The 26,073-nt window shown below is 46.3% G+C and overlaps 1 protein-coding gene across 1 annotated transcript in view; it reads left to right on the forward strand.

The window, feature by feature from the left end:
- Positions 1–26,073, forward strand: part of LOC122559374 (bcl-2 homologous antagonist/killer-like) — a 182,983-nt gene that overhangs the window by 129,175 nt on the left and 27,735 nt on the right. The window contains exon 3 of the mRNA XM_087996907.1: positions 18,662–18,749. Coding sequence (XP_087853033.1) covers positions 18,674–18,749 — 76 coding nt within the window. The 5' untranslated portion in view covers positions 18,662–18,673. The remainder of the gene's footprint in view (positions 1–18,661; positions 18,750–26,073) is intronic.

The raw sequence follows: 26,073 nt of genomic DNA on the forward strand, positions 1-26,073 counted from the left end.
CCCGTCTCCCCTCCCCACCCTCCCCTCTCCTTCCCCGTCTCCCCTCCCCACCCTCCCACCCTCCTTCCCCGTTTCCCTTCCCCACCCTCCCACCCTCCTTCCCCGTTTCCCTTCCCCACCCTCCCACCCTCCTTCCCCGTTTCCCTTCCCCACCCTCCTTCCCCGTTTCCCTTCCCCACCCTCCTTCCCCGTTTCCCTTCCCCACCCTCCCACTGTCGTTCCCCGTTTCCCTTCCCCACCCTCCCACCCTCCTTCCCCGTTTCCCTTCCCCACCCTCCCACCCTCCTTCCCCGTTTCCCTTCCCCACCCTCCCACCCTCCTTCCCCGTTTCCCTTCCCCACCCTCCCACCCTCCTTCCCCGTTTCCCTTCCCCACCCTCCTTCCCCGTTTGCCTTCCCCACCCTCCCACCCTCCTTCCCCGTTTCCCCTCCTTCCCCGTTTCCCCTCCCCACCCTCCCACTCTCCTTCCCCGTTTCCCCTCCTTCCCCGATTCCCCTCCCCACCCTCCCACCCTCCTTCCCCGTTTCCCCTCCCCACCCTCCCACCCTCCTTCCCCGTTTCCCCTCCCCACCCTCCCACCCTCCTTCCCCGTTTCCCCTCCCCACCCTCCCACCCTCCTTCCCCGTTTCCCCTCCACACTCTCCCAACCTCCTTCTCCGTTTCCCCTCCACACCCTCCCACCGTCCTTCCCCGTTTCCCCTCCTTCCCCGTTCCCCCTCCCCACCCTCCCACCCTCCTTCCCCATTTCCCCTCCCCACCCTCCCACCCTCCTTCCCCATTTCCCCTCCCCACCCTCCCACCCTCCTTCCCCGTTTCCCCTCCCCAACCTCCCACCCTCCTTCCCGGTTTCCCCTCCCCACCCTCCCACACTCCCTCCCCGTTTCCCCTCCTTCCCCGTTTCCCCTCCCCACCCTCCCACCCTCCTTCCCCGTTTCCCCTCCACACCCTCCCACCCTCCTTCCCCGTTTCCCCTCCTTCCCCGTTTCCCCTCCCCACCCTCCCACCCTCCTTCCCCGTTTCCACTCCCCACCCTCCCACCCTCCTTCCCCGTTTCCCCTCCCCACCCTCCCACCCTCCTTCCCCGTTTCCCCTCCCCACCCTCCCACCCTCCTTCCCCGTTTCCCCTCCACACCCTCCCACCCTCCTTCCCCGTTTCCCCTCCACACCCTCCCACCCTCCTTCCCCGTTTCCCCTCCTTCCCCGTTTCCCCTCCCCACCCTCCCACCCTCCTTCCCCGTTTCCCCTCCCCACCCTCCCACCCTCCTTCCCCGTTTCCCCTCCTCACCCTCCCACCCTCCTTCCCCGTTTCCCCTCCTCTCCCTCCCACCCTCCTTCTCCGTTTCCCCTCCTTCCCCGTTTCCCCTCCCCACCCTCCCACCCTCCTTCCCCGTTTCCCCTCCCCACCCTCCCACCCTCCTTCCCCGTTTCCCCTCCTTCCCCGTTTCCCCTCCCCACCCTCCCACCCTCCTTCCCCGTTTCCCCTCCCCACCCTCCCACCCTCCTTCCCCGTTTCCCCTCCTTCCCCGTTTCCCCTCCCCACCCTCCCACCCTCCTTCCCCGTTTCCCCTCCCCACCCTCCCACCCTCCTTCCCCGTTTCCCCTCCCCACCCTCCCACCCTCCTTCCCCGTTTCCCCTCCCCACCCTCCCACCCTCCCACCCTCCTTCCCCGTTTCCCCTCCCCACCCTCCCACCCTCCTTCCCCGTTTCCCCTCCCCACCCTCCCACCCTCCTTCCCCGTTTCCCCTCCTTCCCCGTTTCCCCTCCACACCCTCCCACCCTCCATCCCCGTTTCCCCTCCCCACCCTCCTTCCCCGTTTCCCCTCCCCACCCTCCCACCCTCCTTCCCCGTTTCCCCTCCCCACCCTCCCACCCTCCTTCCCCGTTTCCCCTCCCCACCCTCCCACCCTCCTTCCCCGTTTCCCCTCCCCACCCTCCCACCCTCCTTCCCCGTTTCCCCTCCCCACCCTCCCACCCTCCTTCCCCGTTTCCCCTCCCCACCCTCCCACCCTCCTTCCCCGTTTCCCCTCCCCACCCTCCCACCCTCCTTCCCCGTTTCCCCTCCCCACCCACCCTCCCACCCTCCTTCCCCGTCTCCCCTCCTTCCCCGTCTCCCCTCCCCACCCTCCCCTCTCCTTCCCCGTCTCCCCTCCCCACCCTCCCCTCCCTCCCATCCTCCTTACCCGTTTCCCCTCCCCACCCTCCCACCCTCCTTCCCCGTCCCCCCTACCCACCCTCCCACCCTCCTTCCCCGTCTCCCCTCCTTCCCCGTCTCCCCTCCCCACCCTCCCCTCTCCTTCCCCGTCTCCCCTCCCCACCCTCCCACCCTCCTTCCCCGTTTCCCTTCCCCACCCTCCCACCCTCCTTCCCCGTTTCCCTTCCCCACCCTCCCACCCTCCTTCCCCGTTTCCCTTCCCCACCCTCCTTCCCCGTTTCCCTTCCCCACCCTCCTTCCCCGTTTCCCTTCCCCACCCTCCCACTGTCGTTCCCCGTTTCCCTTCCCCACCCTCCCACCCTCCTTCCCCGTTTCCCTTCCCCACCCTCCCACCCTCCTTCCCCGTTTCCCTTCCCCACCCTCCCACCCTCCTTCCCCGTTTCCCTTCCCCACCCTCCTTCCCCGTTTGCCTTCCCCACCCTCCCACCCTCCTTCCCCGTTTGCCTTCCCCACCCTCCCACCCTCCTTCCCCGTTTGCCTTCCCCACCCTCCCACCCTCCTTCCCCGTTTGCCTTCCCCACCCTCCCACCCTCCTTCCCCGTTTGCCTTCCCCACCCCCTTTCCCCGTTTCCCTTCCCCACCCTCCCACCCTCCTTCCCCGTTTCCCTTCCCCACCCTCCCACCCTCCTTCCCCGTTTCCCTTCCCCACCCTCCCTCCCCGTTTCCCTTCCCCACCCTCCCACCCTCCTTCCCCGTTTCCCTTCCCCATCCTCCCACCCTCCTTCCCCGTTTCCCTTCCCCATCCTCCCACCCTCCTTCCCCGTTTCCCTTCCCCACCCACCTTCCCCGTTTCCCTTCCCCACCCTCCTACCCTCCTTCCCCGTTTCCCTTCCCCACCCTCCTTCCCCGTTTCCCTTCCCCACCCTCCCACCCTCCTTCCCCGCTTCCATTCCCCACCCTCCTTCCCCGCTTCCCTTCCCCACCTTCCCACCCTCCTTCCCCATTTCCCTTCCCAACCCTCCCTCCCCGTTTCCCTTCCCAACCCTCCCACCCTCCTTCCCCGTTTCCCTTCCCAACCCTCCCTCCCTCCTCCCCCGTCTCCCTTCCCACCCTCCTTCCCCGTTTCCCTTCCCGCCCTACTACCCTCCTTCCCCGTTTCCCTTCCCACCCTCCTTCCCCGTTTCCCCCCTTCCCCTCCCACCCCTTTTCCACCCCCACCCTTCCACCCCGTTTCCCCCCCACCCTTCCTGCCTGTTTCCCCCCACTCTCCCTCCCTCCTCGTTTCCCCTCCCACCCTCCTTCTCCGTTTCCCCTCACTCCCTCCTTCCACTACTCTCCCTCCCTCCTCTCCCCTCCCCTCACTCCCTCCTTCCCCTCACCCCCAACCCCCTCCACCCCTCCACCCCCTACTCCCCTCTCCACCCTCTCTTCCTCCCCCCTCCCCCTCCATCCCCCTCTTTCTCCCTCTCCCTCTGTCCTCCCCCTCCCCCCCTCCACCACCCCTCCCCCTGCTCCCCTTCCATCCTCTTACCCCTCCACTTCTCCACACCCCCTCCTCCCTCAATCCCTCCTCCCCCTCCCTTCCCTCCCTCCCTCCCCCTCCTCCCCCTCCCTTCCCTCCCTCTCCTCCCTCCCCTTTCCCTTCTTCCCTCCCTCTCCTCCCTCCCCCTTCCCCTTCTCCCCTCCCCCCTCTCTCCTTCCCTCCTTCCTTTCCTCCTTCCCCCCTCCTTCCTTTCCTCCTTCCTCCGTCCCTCTTTCCCCTTCCCCCGTTTCTTCCCCACACACCTTTAAGACATTGTCTGAGCTGCGATTTCCCCCCCTCTTTCCCCCCTTCCCAACTTGCCCCTCCCCCTTCCTCTCCACTTTCCCCTTCTTCGCTTTACTTTTCTCTGTTGTTGCGCCTCTGAAACTAGAGAAACAATGCTTAACTTTGTGTTTTTTCCCCTTTGTACTGATTGTTTCAGTGTTTGTTTCGCTCAGTTTTAAATTAAGGTCTAATCGGCTCAAAGCAAAAGTTACAGGGAAAAAAAATCATGCACAGCTTGGATTTTAAAAAAAGAGTAAATATGACAACCACTTGAGAAAACAGGTGCAAGAAGATATGATTGATCTGCACCTATTTGTATTAATGCAGGCAGCATGATAAATACTTCCTACTTCTCATTTGAATGATTGTAGTGAGCAGTCATGCTCTCTCCACTGTTTATTAGCTGCACATTCTTAGCAGGGGACCCAAACTTAATTTGAAGCACTTAATTAAAGGTGCCCTGTACAATGGATAGCTGGCCTAAAACTCTAAACAGGGAAGCTCATTGTGGTTGACGTGGATATTTGGTAGTTGTGTAGGAAGTGAATGTTGGAGCTGAAAATGTGTTGCTGGAAAAGCGCAGCAGGTCAGGCAGCATCCAGGGAGCAGGAGAATCGACGTTTCGGGCATGATTCCTGAAGAAGGGCTCATGCCCGAAACGTCGATTCTTCTGCTCCTTGGATGCTGCCTGACCTTCTGCGCTTTTCCAGCAACATATTTTCAGCTCTGATCTCCAGCATCTGCAGTCCTCATTTTCTCCTAGGAAGTGAATGTTATCTGGAGAGGGAGGGGAAGGAAAAGCTCAACATGGGAAATGGCAGACTTTGCTTTATGTGAACATTGTTAGAGTTCTTGGATTCTCTTTTGTATTTCTGCTCTTGGGGTGTCTATACATACACTCTTACAGTCTGTTCACTGTTACTACATTAGCATTCTTGTTTGCTCCTATTCCTGGTTTGTCCTTATCCCACAGTAATCTTTCATTGTATTGTAACCAATGTTTATTTACAGGCTATGCATACAGCTCTTTCAAGCAGAACCAGTATTTTTTGTTACATACTTCCCTCTTCAGTCAGCTTCTCTCCTTGCTTCGTTCATGTCAGAGTAACACAGATCATTTGCATATTCCATTATGCTACATCAAAGCTTTTCAGACACTGCTTTGGAGGTTTTTGGCAGAGGAATTAGAAACCAGGAGTGATGTCCAAAAGGCAGAACACCAAGTTGTTCTTCGATACCCCATGCTTAAAAGGAAACGCGAGTAACTAGCTCTGGAGGGCAGTACCTGGAGTCAGCGTCTGCAGTCCTCACTTTTGCCTAGGTCAGTACCAGGAGTCAGTCCTTGGTTGCAGCATGGCAGAAAGTTCAGTGATTTTTCACAAATAGTCAGCGAATGTGTTTTTTTATGGATATTTATTGAAAACGTTTTTTCACTCTTTTACAATAAAAAACCAAAAATAAGTTATAAAAGTAAGGAAAATTAGAAATAATATTGTGCGATTATATTATGTAACAGTAACATTAACAATAAACTGCCTACTATTCTCCAAGATACGTTCGTCTCATATTTACTTAACTTAAACTAAGTTAGCACAAACTCAAATTAAATAAAATAACATAGAATTAAATTACAATCCACTAAAATTAAATTGAACTATAGTACATTGTACTATATTACATTAGTCCACTTGCCATACCTCCATCAAGGCTCCTGCCCACGGGAGCGACAGTAATTATACCTGTATTTACTAGGCCTCCTCTCCACCCCAACCCCACTCCCGTGCTATACAAAGGCCCTAATCAATACCACCGACAGATCCATGTCTATGTAGTTTAGGCCACCATGTCTTATAGAACCGATCTGTTCCGTGGTGCACCACACTTGTCAGGCAATCCTGAGGGAGGTGCTCCATCACAAGTCTGTGCCACCCTGCAAGACTTGGAGGCTCTTCTGATATCCAATTCATTAGGATATTCTTTCTCACACAGTGCATAAGAATGTTGAACAACCTCTTCCTGTGCTCGCCCAAAGAGGGAAGATTCAGTAGTTCCAAAAGGAGGGACACACTGGATCCTTTCCAACTCATTCACTATGGACCCCAGTATCCACAAGTCTTGTAATAGGACCAACAGCCAATACTGTTTTTACGTTTGGGACATTTCGGGGAAGATACTTTTTTGAGTTTCGCGAACCTCTCTGGCATCATATGGGCCTTGTGGAGGATCTTCAATTGCATCGCTTTTGCCTTATTGCATATTGAAATTTTCTTTACATTCCCCCATATATCCTCCCACGTTTCTTCCCTCCCCCCCCCCCCCAACTCCTGATTCCAAATCTCATGAAGTCTCTCCATATCCTCCAAGGCATTCCCTCTCTGCAGATGATATATGGTACTAACTGAGAGAGTGCCCCCACTTGTAGGGCTGAGTCAAGAGCATGGTCTTCTTCAGTATATAATCCCTAACCTGGAAATATTAGAAAAAGTCCCTATTAGGGATTTTGTATTTCTGACCTAATTGGTTAAGACATCAAGACCTCTCTCTCAAATAGATCTCCCAAACAGGAGATTCCTTTACCATCCCAAGCTCTGAAGTCAAAGTCCATTGACCCCATCCTAAATCCTGGGGCTCCCACTAATGGGGTAAACGGCAACGTCTTAAACAAATTGCCCTCATTGTCCTCCATGCTTTTACCATATTTATGATAATCAGACTTTCACAGTGCTCAACCACCAACCTCATAGAGTCATAGAGATGTATAGCATGGAAACAGACCCTTCGGTCCAACGCGTCCATGCAGACCAGATATCCCAACCCAATCTAGTTCCACCTGCCAGCACCCGGCCCATATCCCTCCAAACCCTTCCTATTCATATACCCATGCCTCTTAAATGTTGCAATTGTACCAGCTTCCACCACATCCTCTGGCACCTCATTCCATATACGTACCACCCTCTGTGTGAAAAAGTTGCCGCGAAGGTCTCTTTTATATCTTTCCCCTCTCACCCTAAACCTATGCCCTCTAGTTCTGGACTCCCTGACCCCAGGGAAAAGATTTTGTCTATTTATCCTATCCATGCCCCTCATAATTTTGTAAACCTCTGTAAGATCACCCCTCAGCCTCCGACGCTCCAGGGAAAATAGCCCCAGCCTGTTCAGTCTCTCCCTGTAGCTCAGATCCTCCAACCCTGGCAACATCCTTGTAAATCTTTTCTGAACCCTTTCAAGTTTCACAACATCTTTCCGATAGGAAGGAGACCAGAATTGCACGCAATATTCCAACAGTGACCTAACCAATGTCCCGTACAGCCGCAACATGACCTCCCAACCCCTGTACTCAATACTCTGACCAACAAAGGAAAGCATACCAAATGCCTTCTTCACTATCCTACCGACCTGCGACTCCACTTTCAAGGAGCTATGAACTTGCACTCCAAGGTCTCTTTGTTCAGCAACACTCCCTAGGACCTTACCATTAAGTGTATAAGTCCTGCTAAGATTTGCTTTCCCAAAATGCAGCACCTCGCATTTATCGGAATTAAACTCCATCTGCCACTTCTCAGCCCATTGGCCCATCTGGTCAAGATCCTGTTGTAATCTTCGCTGTCCACTACACCTCCAATTTTGGTGTCATCTGCAAACTTACTAACTGTACCTCTTATGCACGCATCCAAATCATTTATGTAAATGACAAAAAGTAGAGGGCCCAGCACCGATCCTTGTGGCACTCCACTGGTCACAGGCCTCCAGTCTGAAAAACAACCTTCCACCACCACCCTCTGTCTTCTACCTTTGAGCCAGTTCTGTATCCAAATGGCTAGTTCTCCCTGTATTCCCCGAGATCTAACCTTGCTAATCAGTCTCCCATGGGAAACCTTGTCGAACGCCTTACTGAAGTCCATATAGATCACATCTACTGCTCTGCCCTCATCAATCTTCTTTGTTACTTCATTATCCATGAGGGGACACTTTGTCTGCGAGGCCTCCATATCAAGCCATGTTGACTTCGAGTCATTGCCCACCCACTCGCCTACATTTGACAACAGGGTGCCTATCTGACATTTCTTCAGATCTGGGAGCTCCACCCCGCCCATATCCTGTGGAAGCTGCAACTTGATAAATTTAATTAAGGGGTGCCTACGGCACCAAATAAACGATCCAAGCCATCCTGCAAACCTCCGCAGCATCTGTTTGGGTATTAATAGTGGGAACATCCTCATTGGATTTGGAGGCTGAGGGAGAACATTGATTTTAATCAAGGCTAGATGACCAAGCCATGATTTGGGTATTCCCTCCCATCACTCCAAGTCTTGCTTTATCCTCTCAAATAGCTACACAAAATTAGCTCCATACAGTTGCTGGAAGTGAGGGGCAATAAAAAATTCCCAGATAGAGAAAATCTTCCTGTGACCATCTAAAAGGAAACTCCATTCCATCCTCCAGCTTCGGTACCTCCACCAAACCCCAACCCCCCCACAGGCATGACTTCCAGTTTTTTTGAAATTTATCCTGCATCCCAAAAAGCTGCAAAAAGTTTAATTTTTTGTATTAACCAGGGTATACCCTTCTTGGGGTTAGCTAAAAACAGAAGGACCGCATGGAAAGTGATTTTGTGTTCCCCAACTCCTACCTTGGTGCCATTATTTCAGGGTCTTTTTGGATAGCCTCCACCAGTGGTTCAAAAACCAATGTGAACAGTAACAGCAGCCGCAAAGTACCGGCTGACCCTCCCACCCAAAAATTGCTCGATTTAACCCCGTTTGTGATAACCATTGCCTTGGGGTCTTTATATAACACTGCCACCCACCTGGCGAAGGCCCCTCCCAGACCAAAACAATCTAGAACAGCAAAGAGATACAACCATTGCATCCGATCAAAAGCCTTTTCTGCATCCAGGGAGACCACCAAACCCGGAATCACTCTCTGCTGACATACTTGCACTATATTCAATACCTGTCTGATATTATTCGAGGAGCTACTGCCCATCTGATCCTCTTTTATAAAAACGGGGAGCACCTTCTACAGTCTCAGAGCCAACACCTTTGATAGAATTTTAAAATCCACATTCAACAACGAGATGGGTCTGTATGATGCGCAATCCTCGAGGTCTTCCCCTTTTTTTAAGAGAGGGCGGAAGACAGTCCTGGCTATACAAATGACTATACAGCTTCATAGAACATAGAACATTACAGCGCAGTACAGGCCCTTCGGCCCTCGATGTTGCGCCGACCTGTCATACCAATCTGAAGCCCATCTAACCTACACTATTCCAGGTACGTCCATATGCTTGTCCAACGACGACTTAAATGTACTTAAAGTTGGTGAATCTACTACCGTTGCAGGCAAAGCATTCCATACCCTTACTACTCTCTGAGTAAAGAAACTATCCTTGACATCTGTCCTATATCTATCACCCCTCAATTTTAAGCTTTGCCCCCTCGTGCTCGCTGGGAAAAAGGTTCTCCCTGTCCACCCTGTCTAACCCTCTGATTATCTTATATATCTCTATTAAGTCACCTCTCAACCTTCTTCTCTCTAACGAAAACAGCCTCAAGTCCCTCAGCCTTTCCTCGTAAGACCTTTCCTCCATACCAGCAACATCCTAGTAAATCTCTGCACACTTCCCAAAGCTTCCACATCCTTCTTGTAATGCGGTGACCAGAACTGTACACAATACTCCAAGTGCAGCCGCACCAGAGTTTTGTACAGCTGCAGCATAACCTCATGGTTCCGGAACTCGATCCCTCTATTAATAAAAGCTAAAAAACTGGTTGCCTTCTTAACAATCCTGTCAACCTGGATGGCAACTTTCAAGGATCTGTGTACATAGACACCGAGATCTCTCTGCTCTTCTAAACTACCTAAAATCTTACCATTAGCCCAGTACTTTGCATTCCGGTTTCTCCGACCAAAGTGAATCACCTCACACTTGTCCTCATTAAACTCTATTAAACTCCAGCAGTGGTTCAGCCAACATGTGCATAAACTCCTTGTAAAATTCACTTGGGAATCCATCTGGACCGGGTGCCTTACCAGCTTGGAGCTGCCTTACTGCCTCTTGCACCTCCTGTATTGTCAGAGGTGCATTTAACATGGAAGCCTGATCTGCGTTTATACCAGAGAGGTCCAAGATCTCAAAAAAGGATTCCATTCTGGCTTCTCCATCCCCTCAGCCCTCTGACTGGTATAACTCTGTATAGAACTTCTGGAATCTGGCATTGATCTTCCTCAGTGACATTGCCAGTTCTCTCCCTGATAGACACAATGGATTGTGGAGTACTTTTCTTCCTAGCCAGGTAAGCCAGTTATCCCCATATTCAAACAGCCTTTGCTTTGTAAAGGAGACCCTTCTCTTCACCATTTGTGTAAGCGCTGAGTCCAGAGCAACCTGGAGAGCCATGACCCATTGTAATTTGACCACGGATGGTCTCCCCTTGCTCCCTTGCCTTTAGGTATCTTTATTTCAGCTCCAGATCTTCCAAATCCTAATTTAAATGGGCTCTAGGTGCTCTACCTACTTTATACTACAAACTTGCCTCAGGGGTGACTAATGGGAGTGAGGGGGTAGGAGCCCACCTTGTCTGGTATATGGCACAGAGCCCAATACAGCAGACTGTTCAGACTGCCGCCATCTTGAATCTCTGGCAAATTTGTTTTCAATTGCCACATCCTACCAATTGTGCCACCAGCCTCTGATGTTTGCAATTCAGCATATCAAATGAAATACCTCATCCTCAAGACTCATGTGCTTCAGTGTACCATCACATAGTTTATATTGCTCCAGACCTCTCACTCACATTGTCAGCTATACAACCAATGCAGTCAACAATATTGCCTTTCATCCACTGACTCACAAACTAGTGCTCCCTCTTGCTTTTATAACAAGAAACACAACAGCAATATACTAGTGGAGAATAGGCATACCTGATGTAGGAGATGGTGTTGGCCATTTTTGGGACACCCATTTCTCTGGTCATAGTAGTCGATGGAAGGTGAAATATAGCAACCTTTGATAGCCATATCCTCCTATTTCTAACCAATCAAATCACTTGAGTGAAATCAAGAAATAGCTGAAGATTTTAAATACTGCAGAGGTTGTTTTAAAAATTTGTTCACAGATGTAAGTGTCAGCATTTATGGTTCATCCCTAATTGCCCTGACGGTAGTTAAGCGGGTCAATTGTAGGCCAGACATAGGACATTTGTGAACCAGATGGGTTGTTACAACAATCAAGTGTTTACATGTTTGCAGTTGTGCTAGCTGTTTTAACATTCCGTTTTTTCCATTAATTTTATTCGATGCAAATTTCAGCATCTGCGAAACTGGGATTCAAAGCCATGTCCCATGGACATTTGGGCTCATGAATTAGCCTTCCAGACCAGTGATGTTACCATGACATAATTGCCTACTATAGGCCCTGACGATATTCTAGCAATAGTAGCAATAGTTGTGCTCCAGAAAGAGCTGTTTCCCAAGTTGAGGTATTCAGCTGTAACGCTGACAACAATGTGGAAAATTGGCCAGGTATGTCCTGCATACAAACTTTGATGCAGTGTAACATGAAACAAGTGAGGTTAATTATTTTGGTAGCAAAAATGAAAGACAGATTATTATTTGGCTGTAAGTTGAGAGAGAAGAATGTTCAATGAGACCTGGGTACCCTCGTGCACCAGTCACTGAAAGTAAGTGCACAGGTAGAGTCATAGATGTACAGCACAGAAATAGACCCATCAGTCCAATTTGCCCATGCCGACCACATATCCTTAATTAATCTAGTTCCATTTGTCAGCACTTGACTGATATCCTCTAAACCCTTCCTATTCACATACCCATCCAGATGCCTTTTAAAATGCTCTAATTGTACCAGTCTCCATCACTTCCTCTGGCAGCTTATTCCATACATGCACCAACCTCTGCATGAAAAAGTTGCTCCTTAGATCCCTTTTAAACCTTTCCCCTCTCACTTTAAACCTATGCCCTCTAGTTTTGGACTCCCTTACTCTGGGGAAAAGTCTAGGATTATTCATCCTATCTATGCCCCTCATGATTTTATGAACCTCTATAAGGTCTTCCCTCAGCCTCCGAAGCTCCAGGGAAAATAGCCCCAGCCTGTTCAGCCTCTCCCTATAGCTCAAACCCTCCAATCCTGGCAACATCCTTGTAAATCCTTCCTAAACCCTTTCAACATCATTCCTTTAAGAGGGAAACCAGAACTGAATGCAGTATTCCAAAAATGGCCGAACCAATGTTATGTACAGTCTCAACATGACCTCTCAACTCCTTTACTCAGTGCACTGAACAATAAAGGCAAGCATACCAAACACCTTCTTCACTATCCTGTCTACTTGCAACTCCATTTCAAGGAACTATGAACCTGCACTCCAAGATCTCTTTGTTCAGCAACACACCCCAGGACCTTACCATTAAGTGTATAAGTCCTGCCCTGATTTGTCTTTCCAGAATGCAGCACCTCACATTTTTCTAAATTAAACTCCATCTGCCACTTCTCAGCCCATTGGGGTCAAGGTCCTGTTGTACCCTGAGGTAACCTTCTTCACTATCCACTACCCCTCTAATTTTGGTGTCACCTGCAAATGTACTAACCATACTTCATATGTTCACATCCAAACCATTTATACAAATGACAAAAAAGCAGTGGGCGCAGCATCGATCCTTGTGGCACACTGCTGGTCACAGGCCTCCAGTCTGAAAAGCAAGCCTTCACCACCCTCGGTCTCCTACCTTCAAGCTAGTTCTGTATCCAAATGGCTAGTTCTCCCTGCATTCCATTTGTTCGAACATTGCTAAAGAGTTTACCATGCGGAACCCTATCGAATGCCTTACTAACGTTCATACAGATCATGTCCACCACTCTGCCTTCATCAATCCTCTTCATTGATACAGCAGGCAGTAGGAAAAAGGTAAATTATGTTAGCCTTCATCATAAGAGGATTCGAGTATAGAAACAAGGATGCTTTGCTGCAATTATACAAGGCATTACAGAAGCCATACTGAGAATACTCTGCAGTTTTGGTCAGCTTATCTGAGGAAGGATGTTCTTGCTCTGGAAGGAGTGCAGCAATGATTTACCACATTGATTCCTGGAATGGCAGGATTGACTAATGAGGAGAGATTTGACCTGTTGGGTTTATATTCACTGGAGTTTAGAAGAATAATGGCATATCATAGAAATCTACAAAATTCCAACAGGATTAGAGAGGTTAGATGGGAACATGCTTCCTGCAAAGGTGGGAGAATCCAGAACCAGGGTCACAGTTTAAGGATAAGGAGTAAACCTTTTAGGACTAAGATCAGAAATGTCTTTGCCAAGGAAATGATGAGTCTGTGCAATTCACCACCGCAGAAAGTGGTTCAGGGCAAAACATAGTGTTTTCCAGACAAATGTAGAAGTAGCTCTTGTGTCGAGAGGATCAAGTGATCTGGAGGGATTAGACACTGAGCTGGATGATCAGCTGTGATCATAATGAATGGCAGAGTAGGCTCGTGGAGTTGTATGACCTTTTTCTGCTCTTATCTTCTATGTTTCTATGTAAGTCCACCCTGGCCAATTACCACCCCACCAATCTACTCTCGATCATCAGTAAAGCGATGGAAGGTGCCTTCAACAGTGCTATCAAGTGGCACTTGCTTAGCAATAACCTGCTTACTGGCACCCAGTTTGGATTTTGCCCAGGGTCAGTTGCTCCTGACCTCATTATAGCCTTGGTTCAAACACACATAAAACAGCTGAATTCCAGAGTTGAGGCAAGACTGATCACCCTTGACATCAAGCCTGCATTTGACCGAATGTGACATTAAAGAACCAGCGCAAAACTGAAGTCAATGGGAATCAAGGAGCGAAACCCTCCAACTCACTGATTGGAGTCCTACCTGGCACGGCAGATGTTTTAGTTGTTGAAGATCAGTCATATTAGTTCCAGGGCATCTCTGCAGGACTTAGTTGGGGTAGTGTCCGAGACCCAACCATATACAGTGGCTTTATCAACGACCATTCCTCCATTATATGGTCAGACGTCAGATGTTCTGATTCCACAACATTCAGCACCATTCATAACTCCTCAAATACTGATGCAGTCCAAATCCAAATACAGCAAGAACTGGGCAATATCTAGGTTTGGGCTGACAAGTGGCAAGTAGCATTCATGCTACACAAATGCCAGGCATTGATTGTTTCACAAGAGATAATCTAACCATCGCCCTTGACATTCAATACCATCACTCAATGCCCCACTATCAACTTTCTGGAGATTACCACTGACCAGAAACTGAACTGGACTAGCCATATAAATACTGTGGCTACAAGAGCGCATCAGAATAACTCGCTTCCTCACTCCGTAAAGCTTGTTCATCACCACCAAGGCACATGTCAGGAGTGTCATGGAACACTCCTCACTAGATGAGTGTAGCTCCAACAACACTCATGAAGCTGGACATTATCCAGGACAAGGCAACCTGCTTAATCAGCATTACATTGACAAGTATCCATTCTGTCCCTACTGATGCTCAGTATCAGCAGCGTGTACCATCCACAAAATGTCCTCAAGAAAATTATCAGCTCTTTTGACAACACTTTCCAAACCTGTGACTGCTACCATCTAGAAAGATAAGGGCAGCAGGTACTTTGGAACCCACCATCACTTGCAAGTTTCCCTCCAAGCTACTCATCATTCTAACTTGGAAATATAACACCATAAGAAATCGGCACAGAATTAGGCCATTCAGCCCATCGAGTCAGCTCCACCATTTGACCATGGCTGATTTCTCAAACCCATTCTCCTGCCTTCTGTCCATAACCCGTGTGCCCCATACCAATCAAGAAACTATCTATCTGTCTTAAATACACTCAATAACATGGCTTCTACAGCTTTCTGTGGAAATGAGTCCTATAAATAAACCATTCTCTGGTTGGAGAAATTCCTTCTCATCTCAGGTCGATAGGATCATCCCTTAATTCTGAGGCTGTTCCTCTAGTGTCGCTGAATCAAAATCCTGGGACTCTCCCCCTTGGATCTACCAACAGCAAAAGGACTGCAATGTTTCAAGAAGGCAGCTTATCACCACTTTCTCAAGGGCAAGTAAAGATGGGCAATAAACATCCAAACAAAGTCATAAAGTTGTACAGCACGGAAATAGGCCCTTTGGTCCACCTCATCCATGTTGACCAAGTTTCCCAATCTAAACTAGTGGAGAAAGTGAGGGCTGCAGATGCTGGAGATCAGAGCTGAAAATGTGTTGCTGGAAAAGCGCAGCAGGTCAGGCAGCATCCAAGGAACAGGAGAATCGACGTTTCGGGCATATGCCCTTCTTCAGGAATGAGGAATGTTTGTCCAGCAGGCTAAGATAAAAGGTAGGGAGGAGGGACTTGGGGAAGGGGCGTCGGAAATGCGATAGGTGGAAAGAGGTCAAGGTGAGGGTGATAGGTCAGACTGGGGTGGGGGCGGAGAGGTCAGGAAGAAGATTGCAGGTTAGGAAGGCGGTGCTGAGTTCGATCTAAACTAGTCCCATTTGCCTGTATTTGGTCCATATTCTTCTAAACCTTTCCTATTTGTGTACCTGTCCAAATGCCTTTTAAATGTTGTAACTGTATCTGCATCTACCAGTTCCTTTGGCAGTTTATTCCATCTATGAACCACCCTCTGCTTGAAAAAGTTGCTCTTTGAGTCCCTTTTAAATCTTTCTCCTGTCACCTTAAAATTAGGCCCTCTAGTCTTGAACTCACCAACCCTAAGGAAAAGACCTTTGCTATTCAACTTATGTATGTCTGTCATGATTTTATAAACCTCTATAATGTCACTCCTCAATCTCCTATGCTCCAGTGAAAAAAGTCCCAGCTTATCCAACCTTTCCTTATAGCTCAAAACCTTCAGTCCCGGTCACATCCTTGTAAATCTTTTCTGCACCTCTCCAATTTAATAATGTGCTTCCACAACAGGGCAACCAGAACTGTTCACAATACTCCAGAAATGACCTCACCAATGTCCTGTACAAGTGCAACATGATGTCCCAACTCCCAAACTCACCGGACTGAGCAATGAAGGCAAGCGTGCCAGACGCCTTCTTTACCACTCTGTCTTCCTGTCATGCAATTTTCAGTGAACTATATACCTGAACCTCTAGGTCTGTCTGTTCTACAACACTATCCAGGGTCCTACCATTAACTGTGTAAGTCCTGCTCTTGTTTGTCTTACCAAAATGCAACATCTCGCATTTATCTAAATTGAACTCCATCTGACACTCCTAGGCCCATTGACCCATTCTAAATTTCTTTGTCATCTTAGGTAACCTCCCTCACTGTCTACCATATCACCAATTTTGGTGTCAATTGCAAACTTATTTATCATGCTTCCTATATTCTCATTCAAATTGTTTTTGTAAATGACAAACAACTGTGGGGACAACACTGATCCCTGTGGAATTAATATTGGGTAGTGCTGAAATGGCCGAGGCCTTGAATAACTATTTTGTGTCAGTCTTCACAGTGGGCGGTATCTTAACATGCCAACGAATGATGTTAAGGATACGATGGGAAGGCAGGACCTCAATTCAATTGTTATCACTAAAGGGTAGTTTTGAGCAAACTTGAGGGCTGAAAGGTAGATGAGTCCCCTGGTCCTGAGGGAATGTATCCCAGAGTGCTGAAGGAAATGGCGGAAGTTATAATAGATGCGTTAGTGGTAATTTTCCAAAATTCACTGGACTCTGGGCAGGTCCCAGCGGACTGGAAGACAGCGAATGTCATGCCACTGTTAAAAAAAGGGTGTGGGAAAAGGCAGGTAACTGTAGCTTAACAGTCGGGAAAATGCTGGAGGCTATCATTAAAGAAGAAATAGTGAGACATTTGCATGGAAAGGATTCCATCAGACAGACGCAACATGGATTCAGGAAGGGAAGGTCATGTTTGACAAACTTACTGGAGTTCTTTGAGGATGTGACAAGCCCAGTGGATGTAGGAGAACAGGTTGTATACTTGGATTTCCAAAAAGCGTTGAATAAGGTGCCACGTAAAAGACTCATCCATAAGATGAGAATGTATGGAGTTGGATGTATTAGCATGGATAGAGGACTGGTTAACCAATAGAAAGCAGAGAGTTGGGATAAATGGATGTTTCTCTGGTTGGAGATCAGTGGTAAGCAGGGTGCAATAGAGGTCAGTGTGGACCCCACAGCTGTTCATGATATATATAAATGATTTGCAAGAAACCCGATTTGAAGGAGAGCAAAAATGTTTGATAGTTGTAGGAGTAAAGAAGATTACAGAGATGAGAAGTGGTGAAGTCACAGAGAATTTGTAAATTTGAGTATTTTAAGTTTTGCCCCCACATTGGTTACACTTCATTTTAAATTCGTGAGTCCTGGGTAATGGAGTGGTGAGAATTACAACAGTTCAGGGTAGTAGGGATTTTGATCAACTCTGGTTTATGGAAGGCTAGCTACAAAACATCGAAACAGTCAAGTTTAGATTTAACAAAACATGAATGGGGTGTGCAACACATTGAGGTCTTGAAATTCTTTGAGTAAGGAGGCTTATATTGGTCTCCCAATGCAGATAGCAAAGAACAAAACCTCTATCTAGAGTAAATAATGGCAGGGAAGAGACCTGAGACATAAATGGAGGCCAGTACACCGAATGGAGGCATATTAGTCTTCATAATAGTACATAGATCATGGACAGGCAGTTAAATGTTTTACCAAATTGGCTCTCCAACTCAGGCAGCTTACAGGAGCTGGATTATGGATGGATAGAGCTTGGCCAAAATCTACACCCACAAGCACACCTGGAAGTTTGAGCAATAGATAGGTACTAGAAATGCCTAGGACCAAATCTTCTAAGAAGGAGTAATCAAAGTTGGATTGCTATGATTTTCTTATTGTACCCTGGAATTCCATGTTTTTGGCCTGAACTTCCAGGGTTCTTGAGTCTTGTGGAGCAGTATCTGATCTGGGAGTCTTCCAGTGTAATGCATGATCAATGTTGTGGTCCAAGCCCACCCTTATTTTTTACAGCAGCAACTACTCCATTTATGGGTCTAAAGGGCCCCGAAGGCATTTTGGGAATCGATGAATCAGCGATAGATGGGTTGAGGCAGGGTGCAGGGTGTAGGTAGGTGAGGCAGGGGTCTGCAACAGGGTGGCAGGCAAGATGGTTGAGGGGTTGTAGCTTGGTGGATTGGTAAGTGAATGGGTAAAGCAGGGAATGGTTCCAGATGCATGGCACTTGTCCATCAAAAATTTAAATTTCCCGGCAATTCTGGTGTCAGGACTTCCAAAGGGTCCTATAGTGAGTGCATCTTTCATAGCAGCTTGCTGCAAGATCTATCTTCCAATCAGACGATCGGGCTGTTCAGTCATGTATTTGTTCATGTTAATTGTCAGTGCTGAAGGCCACTGGGACGGTGAACTGTGGATTGCAGCCTTTGCATGTTTAAATCCAATGAGAATACGCTAGGAATGAGGACTTTTGCAATCGGGAATGTTCTTTCAGGATGTTTAGCCAGCATATGAAGAACATCTTAACTGTTTCCATTGAAATTGAAATCCACACATACAATGTTGTCCTAGAAAAGGAAAGAAAAACTGAAAATTTACGAAGTTCTGGCAACTGGGTACTTACAAAAATGTACTTGCACTGCTTTCCAATGAAACATCTTTATTTAAGACAACTTGTTTTTCTTTTTAACAGAAGTACAACATCATGGCAACTCGAAACGGTGATGATCCATGCAGGTCATGTTCATCACACAAAAGAAAAGTCAATGAGGTTGATACAGGTTTGTCTCCATTTAAAATTAACACAATAATTGGCTGGTATTTGAAAATGAAATAATTTGAAATTACATCATTAGTGTGTACAAGTTAATTACAAATTAAGACAGTCATCTTTATTTCATCCATTCAGAGAGAACTTGATGAATCGTATGTTGTATCTTTTAAATAATTTCTTCAATAACTAAGGATTTTGCCTCCATGGTGTATCTGGAATTTCTTTTACATGTTGATCACTCTCTTGAAAAGAGAAACTTCTGATACAAGTCCTGAAAGTAACTTTTGTCAGTTTCGATGTGCTCCCTTGTTTTACTATCATTGTTTAATGTTGTTTATGACTGAGAAATTTTGAGAGAACTTCTCAGCTCTCTGAAAGTCCATGGAGTCACTTGCATTGACCTGAAAGGAAAGAGAGATCTATTACTTTATAACATAAAATTATTCTTTTTTGCTTTCTGTGAGAGGAGTAGCTGGTGAGAGAAATCAGACGTGGGGCAGTATTTTACAGTATCCCCACCAATGGTTTTTTTGGGTGGGAGGATAATGATGTAAAATTCCCCAAGGCATCTTTCCAGTCCATCTGCCCATCCTTGACTTGTCATCAATTGTATGTGGAGCAGTGAGGTGTATGGAGGCCCGTCTGCAATTGCTCCATTGAAGTCTATAATGGCCAATAGGGCTGCTTTCCATCTTGTCTTCGTTCTGAGGCAGGAACAGTTTAGGGTTGATGTGGGGGTAAAGCCAGGCAGGTTAATCTCCTTGGGTTTAAGGTAGAAGGAGAGGGTGCAGAGCCTCCCTGAAGGCTCCATTTTTTACATCAGATGCCAGCATCCACTACACCTTTCCATCAAATCCCCCTGCTGTCACCAATCATCTATGAGCTCCCCCAGTCCCCAACGTATCCATGCATGTAAAGATGCACTCACATTTCAGCTCTTACCTGGTCTTGGTCTGCAAGAATTTGCATCGGTGGTTTTGTATAGTCCTTGTTCTGGCCACTGCTACTGTCGAGCCTATAGAGCTACTGATAAGTCAGATTGGTCAGCTGTGCTGAATTGGCAGTTCTGCCAAATTGAGACTCTGACCATCTGACCATCTGAGTCAAATTGAGACTCTGAACCTTTAAAAATTCATACCTTTTAAAAAAAATGTTTCTTTTCTATTCTTACCACCAAAATCTATAGCCTCTCACTTCCCTATATTATATTCCATCTATCACCACCATGTTGACCACTCATTTAACCTGTTTATATCACTTTGAGGCCTTTCATCACAGGTTACATTCCCATCTAGCTGTGTATCATCAGAAAACCTGGATAAGTTGCTCTTAATCTCATTGTCAAAATGATCAAAACGTTTGCTCATTGTCATGTCCAATTAACTCTTAACCATCAACCCTGAACAGTATCATTTGGAGGTATCATTTTTGAGCCTAACACTGCAGAACCTAAACTGTCCGCTGTCAGGTGCTGGGGATTTGTCAGCTTTTATTCTCCTAAAGTTCTCTAATATTTCTTTCTCTGCTGATGTTAATTACTTTGATTCATAATTAGGCCTTATGTACCTTTATAGTGCAACACATCCTGAAGTTCTGGGTTACTAAATCTCCAAATTTTATTAGCTACTTCTTTCATTCTGGGGAGGAGTTTGGGCTCTGTTATAATAAAAAATGGTCAGGTTTTGCTTTGTTGAAATTATAATATCTTTATGAGTAAAGCAGAATAATAAAGTTTATACTTGCAGTGCACTTCACAGTTTTTTTAGCAGATTTTCAGAATAGTTAGGGAGGTTACAGGCAATACTGACATTAATTGCCTATCTGTGGTTGTTCTGAGACCAAAAATCTTCTGACTGTTGCTGTCCTTGATTTTCTTCCACGGGATTGTTTACATAAAAAAAAGGCAGAAGTATCTTTAATGTGTGGAATTTCATTTTTTATTAAAATGTAAAAACATGAACTGGGAACATTCTTTGGACATTAGGAAAATAAATCTTTCTATTTTCTTCACCTCTTTTGAGAGGTTCTCTCCTAGTGTCCTGCTATAATAACAGTAGTGGCAAGTCTGGACCATAAACTATTGCACAATGTTTGCAGACTCAGCCAGTGACTTGCTGCCTGGCTTGAGGTGGTAAAATATATTGCTGAAACCCAAATTTATGGCTCGCTGACTGAAAGGTAATTTAGTGTTTCATATTTTTGCATATCTCATCTTCTAAACAAAACCATCATTGTGTGAAGCCAAAAATTATTTAATCAGTTTTACTAATCAGATCATACAGGTTTTCTCTTTATTTGCATGAAAAATAAGACATTGCTTCTGGAGCAAACCACTTTTTGCCTATTTTTCATTCCATCATAATGCGAACACAAGTCACTTGTAAGAGGTTTCCAGCCATATGAGCATTATAGATATCAAAGGAGAAAATTAATCAAATGGGGCCATCACAAAAAGGTATGTGGAATCTGGAGTTGTCATGACCATTCGTGATGTCAGTATGTAATTTTGGGTTCTTCCCAACTCCTACCTCATCTGCTATGGCATGATGATCAAGTTACAGACACTAATACCATCAATTTATTTTGCACATTACGTGTTACTCACCCTCAGCCAGTCTTTTCCAGAGTTTTGTTTTCCAATATGTAGGAACTCCCAACTAGTCAACAGGAGCATGCTCAGGAGAAAGAGTGAGAATCTCAACACCAGTGATAAACAAGTATCATCATTTGTTTTGATTCTTGCAATCACCAGTTCACAATGCATATAACTTAGTGATTAATGTGTAGTTCAGATCTGCACATGGTAATTACTATGCATGAATAGATTGCAACCAGGCCAGGGAGCTAAGACATTAAAAACACAATGCCAAACTGATACAGAATTGGCTGAGTGACAGGAAATAGTAATGGTGAATAGTTATTTTTCAAACTGAAAGAAGGTTTATAGTGGAAGTCCCCAAGGATCAATATTAGGAGCACTGCTCTTCCTGATATATGTTAATGACCCAGAGCTTGATGTACAGAACACAATTTCAAAATATCGCAGATGACACAAAACTTGGAAGCATTGTGAACAGTGAGTACTGCTAGAACTTCAAAAAGCAGTGAGAAGTTGGTGGATGGGTAGACCAATGGCAGATGACATTTAATGCAGAGACATGTGAAGTGATTAATTTTAGTAAGAGGATTGTAGAGAGACAATAGAAAATAATAAGTACAACTTGAAAAGGAATGCAGGAGCAAAGGGATCTAGTTGTTTATTTGCATAAATCAGGTTGAGATTGCAGTGAATAAAGCACCAGTATCCTGTGCTGCTTTAATAGTGACATAGAATATAAGAGCAAGGAAGTTATTTTAAACTTATGCAAAAAAAAGAAGCAATGGAGTGTTGCATGCAGTTCTAGGCACCACACTTTGGGAAAGAAGTCAAAGTATTAGCAAGGGTGCAGAAAAGATTCAAAGAATTTTAGGAATAAAGAATTTCAGTTAAACAGGTGGTTGGAGAAGTGTTTTCCTTTGGATTTAGAAGGTTGAGAGAAGATTTGGTAAACACCCTTTTAAATGCACAATGGATCTGGACAGATTAAATCAGGAGAAATTGTTTCCTATTTGTAAACAGATTGAAAACCAGAGGGTACAGTTTTAAGCTAACAGGCAATGGAAGTAATGATAATATGAAGAAAATCCTTTCCGTATTGCAAATAATTAGAATCTGTAATGCACTACCTATATTTGTGATGGAGGTAGGGTTAATTGAGGTTTTCAAGATGAAATTGGTTCATTATCTGAAGATTTGCAACACGAGGGTGGGGTGGGGGGGAGGGGGCGGTAAGGCAGAGGAATGGCACTAGCTGAATTGCTTTTTCAAAGGGCTAGCACAGGAATAACTAATTAAATAGCCTCCTTTCTTGGTGTCATCATTCTCTCATTCTATTCTATTCAATACTCAGTGGGTCAGGTAACATCTGGGAAAAGTATTTAATGTTTCAAGTTGATGACCTCTCATCAAAACCATGATCTAGTTAACTGTGCTTTTTCTGTCAATGGATGCTGCCTGACCTGCTGAGTGCTTCCAGCAGTTTCTGTTTTTATTTCAGACTTGAAATATTTGCAGTATTTTGATTTTATATCAGGGAATAAAATGGTCAGTGTGCACAGTTGACGAAACTCTGGGCATTCAGGAAGGAAATGACTGGGAGCCTCTAGAGTCTTGATGCCTCTTTGAAAGTTCTGTGATGAGGCATTCTTCCAATGACTGTTTTGCCTAATTTTTAAATGATTTCTGGTGTCACTGGCAGAGGCAGCATTTGTAACTCATCAGTCATTGCCCTTGAATTAAGTGACTTGCTAGTTCAGTTCAGTGGGCTTATGCCTGAAACGTCGATTCTCCTGCTCCTCGGATGCTGCCTGACCTGCTGTGCTTTTCCAGCTCCACTCTCTCGACTCTGATCTCCAGCATCTACAGTCCTCACTTTCTCCTTCAGAGTCAGCAGAGTTTTGCTTAAACATCCTGTTGGTATATGGGGTGAAACTGACCCCAGTTTCAATAGGGGGAATGATAGTAAAGATAGAAGCAGATACTGGTGCAGTGGTACCTCTGATTCCCAAATCAATATATAGGGAAAGGTTAAAGGCACTGTCGCTGAAGTCTGCCAAGATTACACTACGGACGTCACATATGTTTTGTCAATGTGAATTTGCTGTAATGTAATTGATGAATTGGGGACACTGTTTCTAAAGTGCGAACTTTTAAAGCATGTGTTGGCTGTAATGCGATTACATTACCAAAACATTAAGTGCTGTTTCTAAAGGATGGTTTTTGTACGTTACGGAGTTGCACAAGAATGCAACCATTGCATTGTTGAAGAACTGACTGCGTATGGAACAAGTGGTGCCACTGAGGGCCACATAAAGTAAAGCTAAAGGACTAGTGTGCTAAACTGCCTCTGTACGTAGTGAAAGGTGACTACCCTGCATTATTCAAACACTCCTGGTGACAGAAATTAAAGTTAAATTGGGATGTGGTTAATACGCTGGTGGACCTGAAGACAAGTTTGCAAGGGATTTGTAAAGATGTGTTCAATGGAACCCTGGGGAAAATGAAAGAAGTAGAAATTAAACTTCAGTTGGAGTGGGAGGCTTGTCCAAGGAGTTTGAAGGTGTGTCCAGTACCATTTCGCATCTGGCCTAAAGTGGAGACAGAACTGGAATAGCTGGTGAACGTGGGAGTTTTGGAACCAGTAACCACCAATGAATGGGCCACTTTGATCGGTCCGGTCTTAAAGATGATGCAGTGAGGATTTGAGGTGACTTTTAAGGTCACAGTCAACCCAGCCCAGGATCAGTAAACACTTCCACTCATTGAGAACCTGTTCAGTGGACTGGCTGGGGGAAAGAAATTCTCAAAAATGGATCTGTCACAGGCCACCTTGCAGATGGGGGTCACAAAGGAGTCTTAGCTGCTGCTGACAATAGTGATACATGGGACTGTTCTGTTTTAAGCAACTGCTTTTTGGCATCATGTCAGTGCCAGCTCTATTTCAGAGGACCATGGACCAAATTTTGAGTGGATTGCCAGGTGTTCAGTGTTATCTGAATGATATTTTGCATACTAGATCCTTCAAAGAGGAATATTTTAAAAAAAACTAGCAGAAACCCTAAAAAGGTTGCAGGAGCACAGACTACAAGTAAAAAGGGAGAAATACTAGTTTTTTTTAAAACCTCCATAGATACTTGGGCTATGTAATTGGTGAGGGACTCCACAAGGTTCCCAAGAAGATGGAAGCTATCATGAAGGTTGCTTGACCAGGGAATGTGTCTCAACTAAGATCATTCTTGGGACTTGTCAATTACAATGGCAAGTTCAAGTCTGATCTGGCAACTGTGCTAAAACTCTTGCATTGCTATTGGGAAATGGATCCAATAACATGAGGAGGCTCACCGAGAGGTTAAGTAAGCCCTGAGAAAGTCAGATGTGTTGACTCATTTTACCAAAAGTTACCACTACAGTTAATGTATAATGCTTTGCCTTATGAGCGCTGTACTGTCATACATCTTACCGAATGGAAAGGAAAAGCCAATTGTATTCACATCAAGATCACTAATGAAGATGGAGGAGAAGTATACCCAAGTGGAAAAAGAAGGATTGGGCATCGTGTTCGCTGTTAAGAAGTTCACCCATTTCCTTTATGGCAGGCACTTTGAGCTGCTGACAGATCACAGGCCATTAACTGCCATTTTGGCCATCAACGGCAGCAGCACCCTGCAGAGATGGGCACTGTCACCTACTTATATAAAATAAGATACCAACAGTTGGAGAAGCACAGCAATGGAGACATTATGTCAAGGAAATAAGAATGTTCCTGACTGGAACCTGAAAGCCACGTGCTTGGCCTAGGAAAACCAGGTACTGGTGTCAGTCAGTCAGAGATGGAATGCTACCTGGAATGACCCCATCTTGAGCCTAGTGGTGGATTTAGCCCTGAGAGGAAGAAACCGCCTGGAATTACACCCTTATCTGTCCAGGAAGTGGGAGTTGTCCATATTGGTCAGATGTTTAATGTGGAGAATGACCGATGTTATTACATCCCCCTTTAAGAGGAAAGGTCCTGGAACAAGTGCACCACAGGCACCTCGAGATGGTGCAAATGAAAGAAATAGCCAGGAGCTAACTTTGGAGGCTAAAGGTGAACTTTCAGATTGAGGAGAAAGTGGGATCGTGACCAAACAGGGAATGCACTGCCATTGTCACCCTTCACCCGTGGGAATGACCTTAAACATTGTGGCAGTGGATTCACATGGATCTTTATGGGACCAATAGAAGGACAGATGTTACTACTGGTTGTGGATGCCCACACCAAGTGACCTTAGGGAGTGGTCATATTCTGTTACCAGGTAGTAAGTCTGTTTGTGCTGGTACTATGATAGACTGACTGGATAAAATGTTTTTCAGTTTGGGAGCCTTGAACAACTTGAGTGACAATGGTCCACAGTTTATGATGAAAGAATTCGAGGAGTACTTAGGGTGACATGGAGCCAATCTCACTTGTCTGACTCCATGATTTTCTATGACAGATGGCCAGGCAGTAAGTCTTTAAAGCCTCACAAGGATGGCAAATCAACAAGTTCCTCAGCATGTGTCATAGTACACTATGCACAAAGACCCTATGCTCGGTGGCATATTCAAACACCAGCTGAGAACCATGTTTGACTTACTGCAGCCGGAAGAGACCAGAGAGGTAGTAGAATGAGAGGTAGTACAGCTAGTCAGAAGGGCAGGAACCTTACACAGTGGAGGGTATTTCAAAGAGCAGAGACAGTGTTTGCCTGGA

This window comes from Chiloscyllium plagiosum, unplaced genomic scaffold, assembly GCF_037043375.1.
Source record: "Chiloscyllium plagiosum isolate Xiang-an unplaced genomic scaffold, Cpla_swu_hap1 HiC_scaffold_19, whole genome shotgun sequence".
Classification (NCBI taxonomy): Eukaryota; Metazoa; Chordata; class Chondrichthyes; order Orectolobiformes; family Hemiscylliidae; genus Chiloscyllium; species Chiloscyllium plagiosum.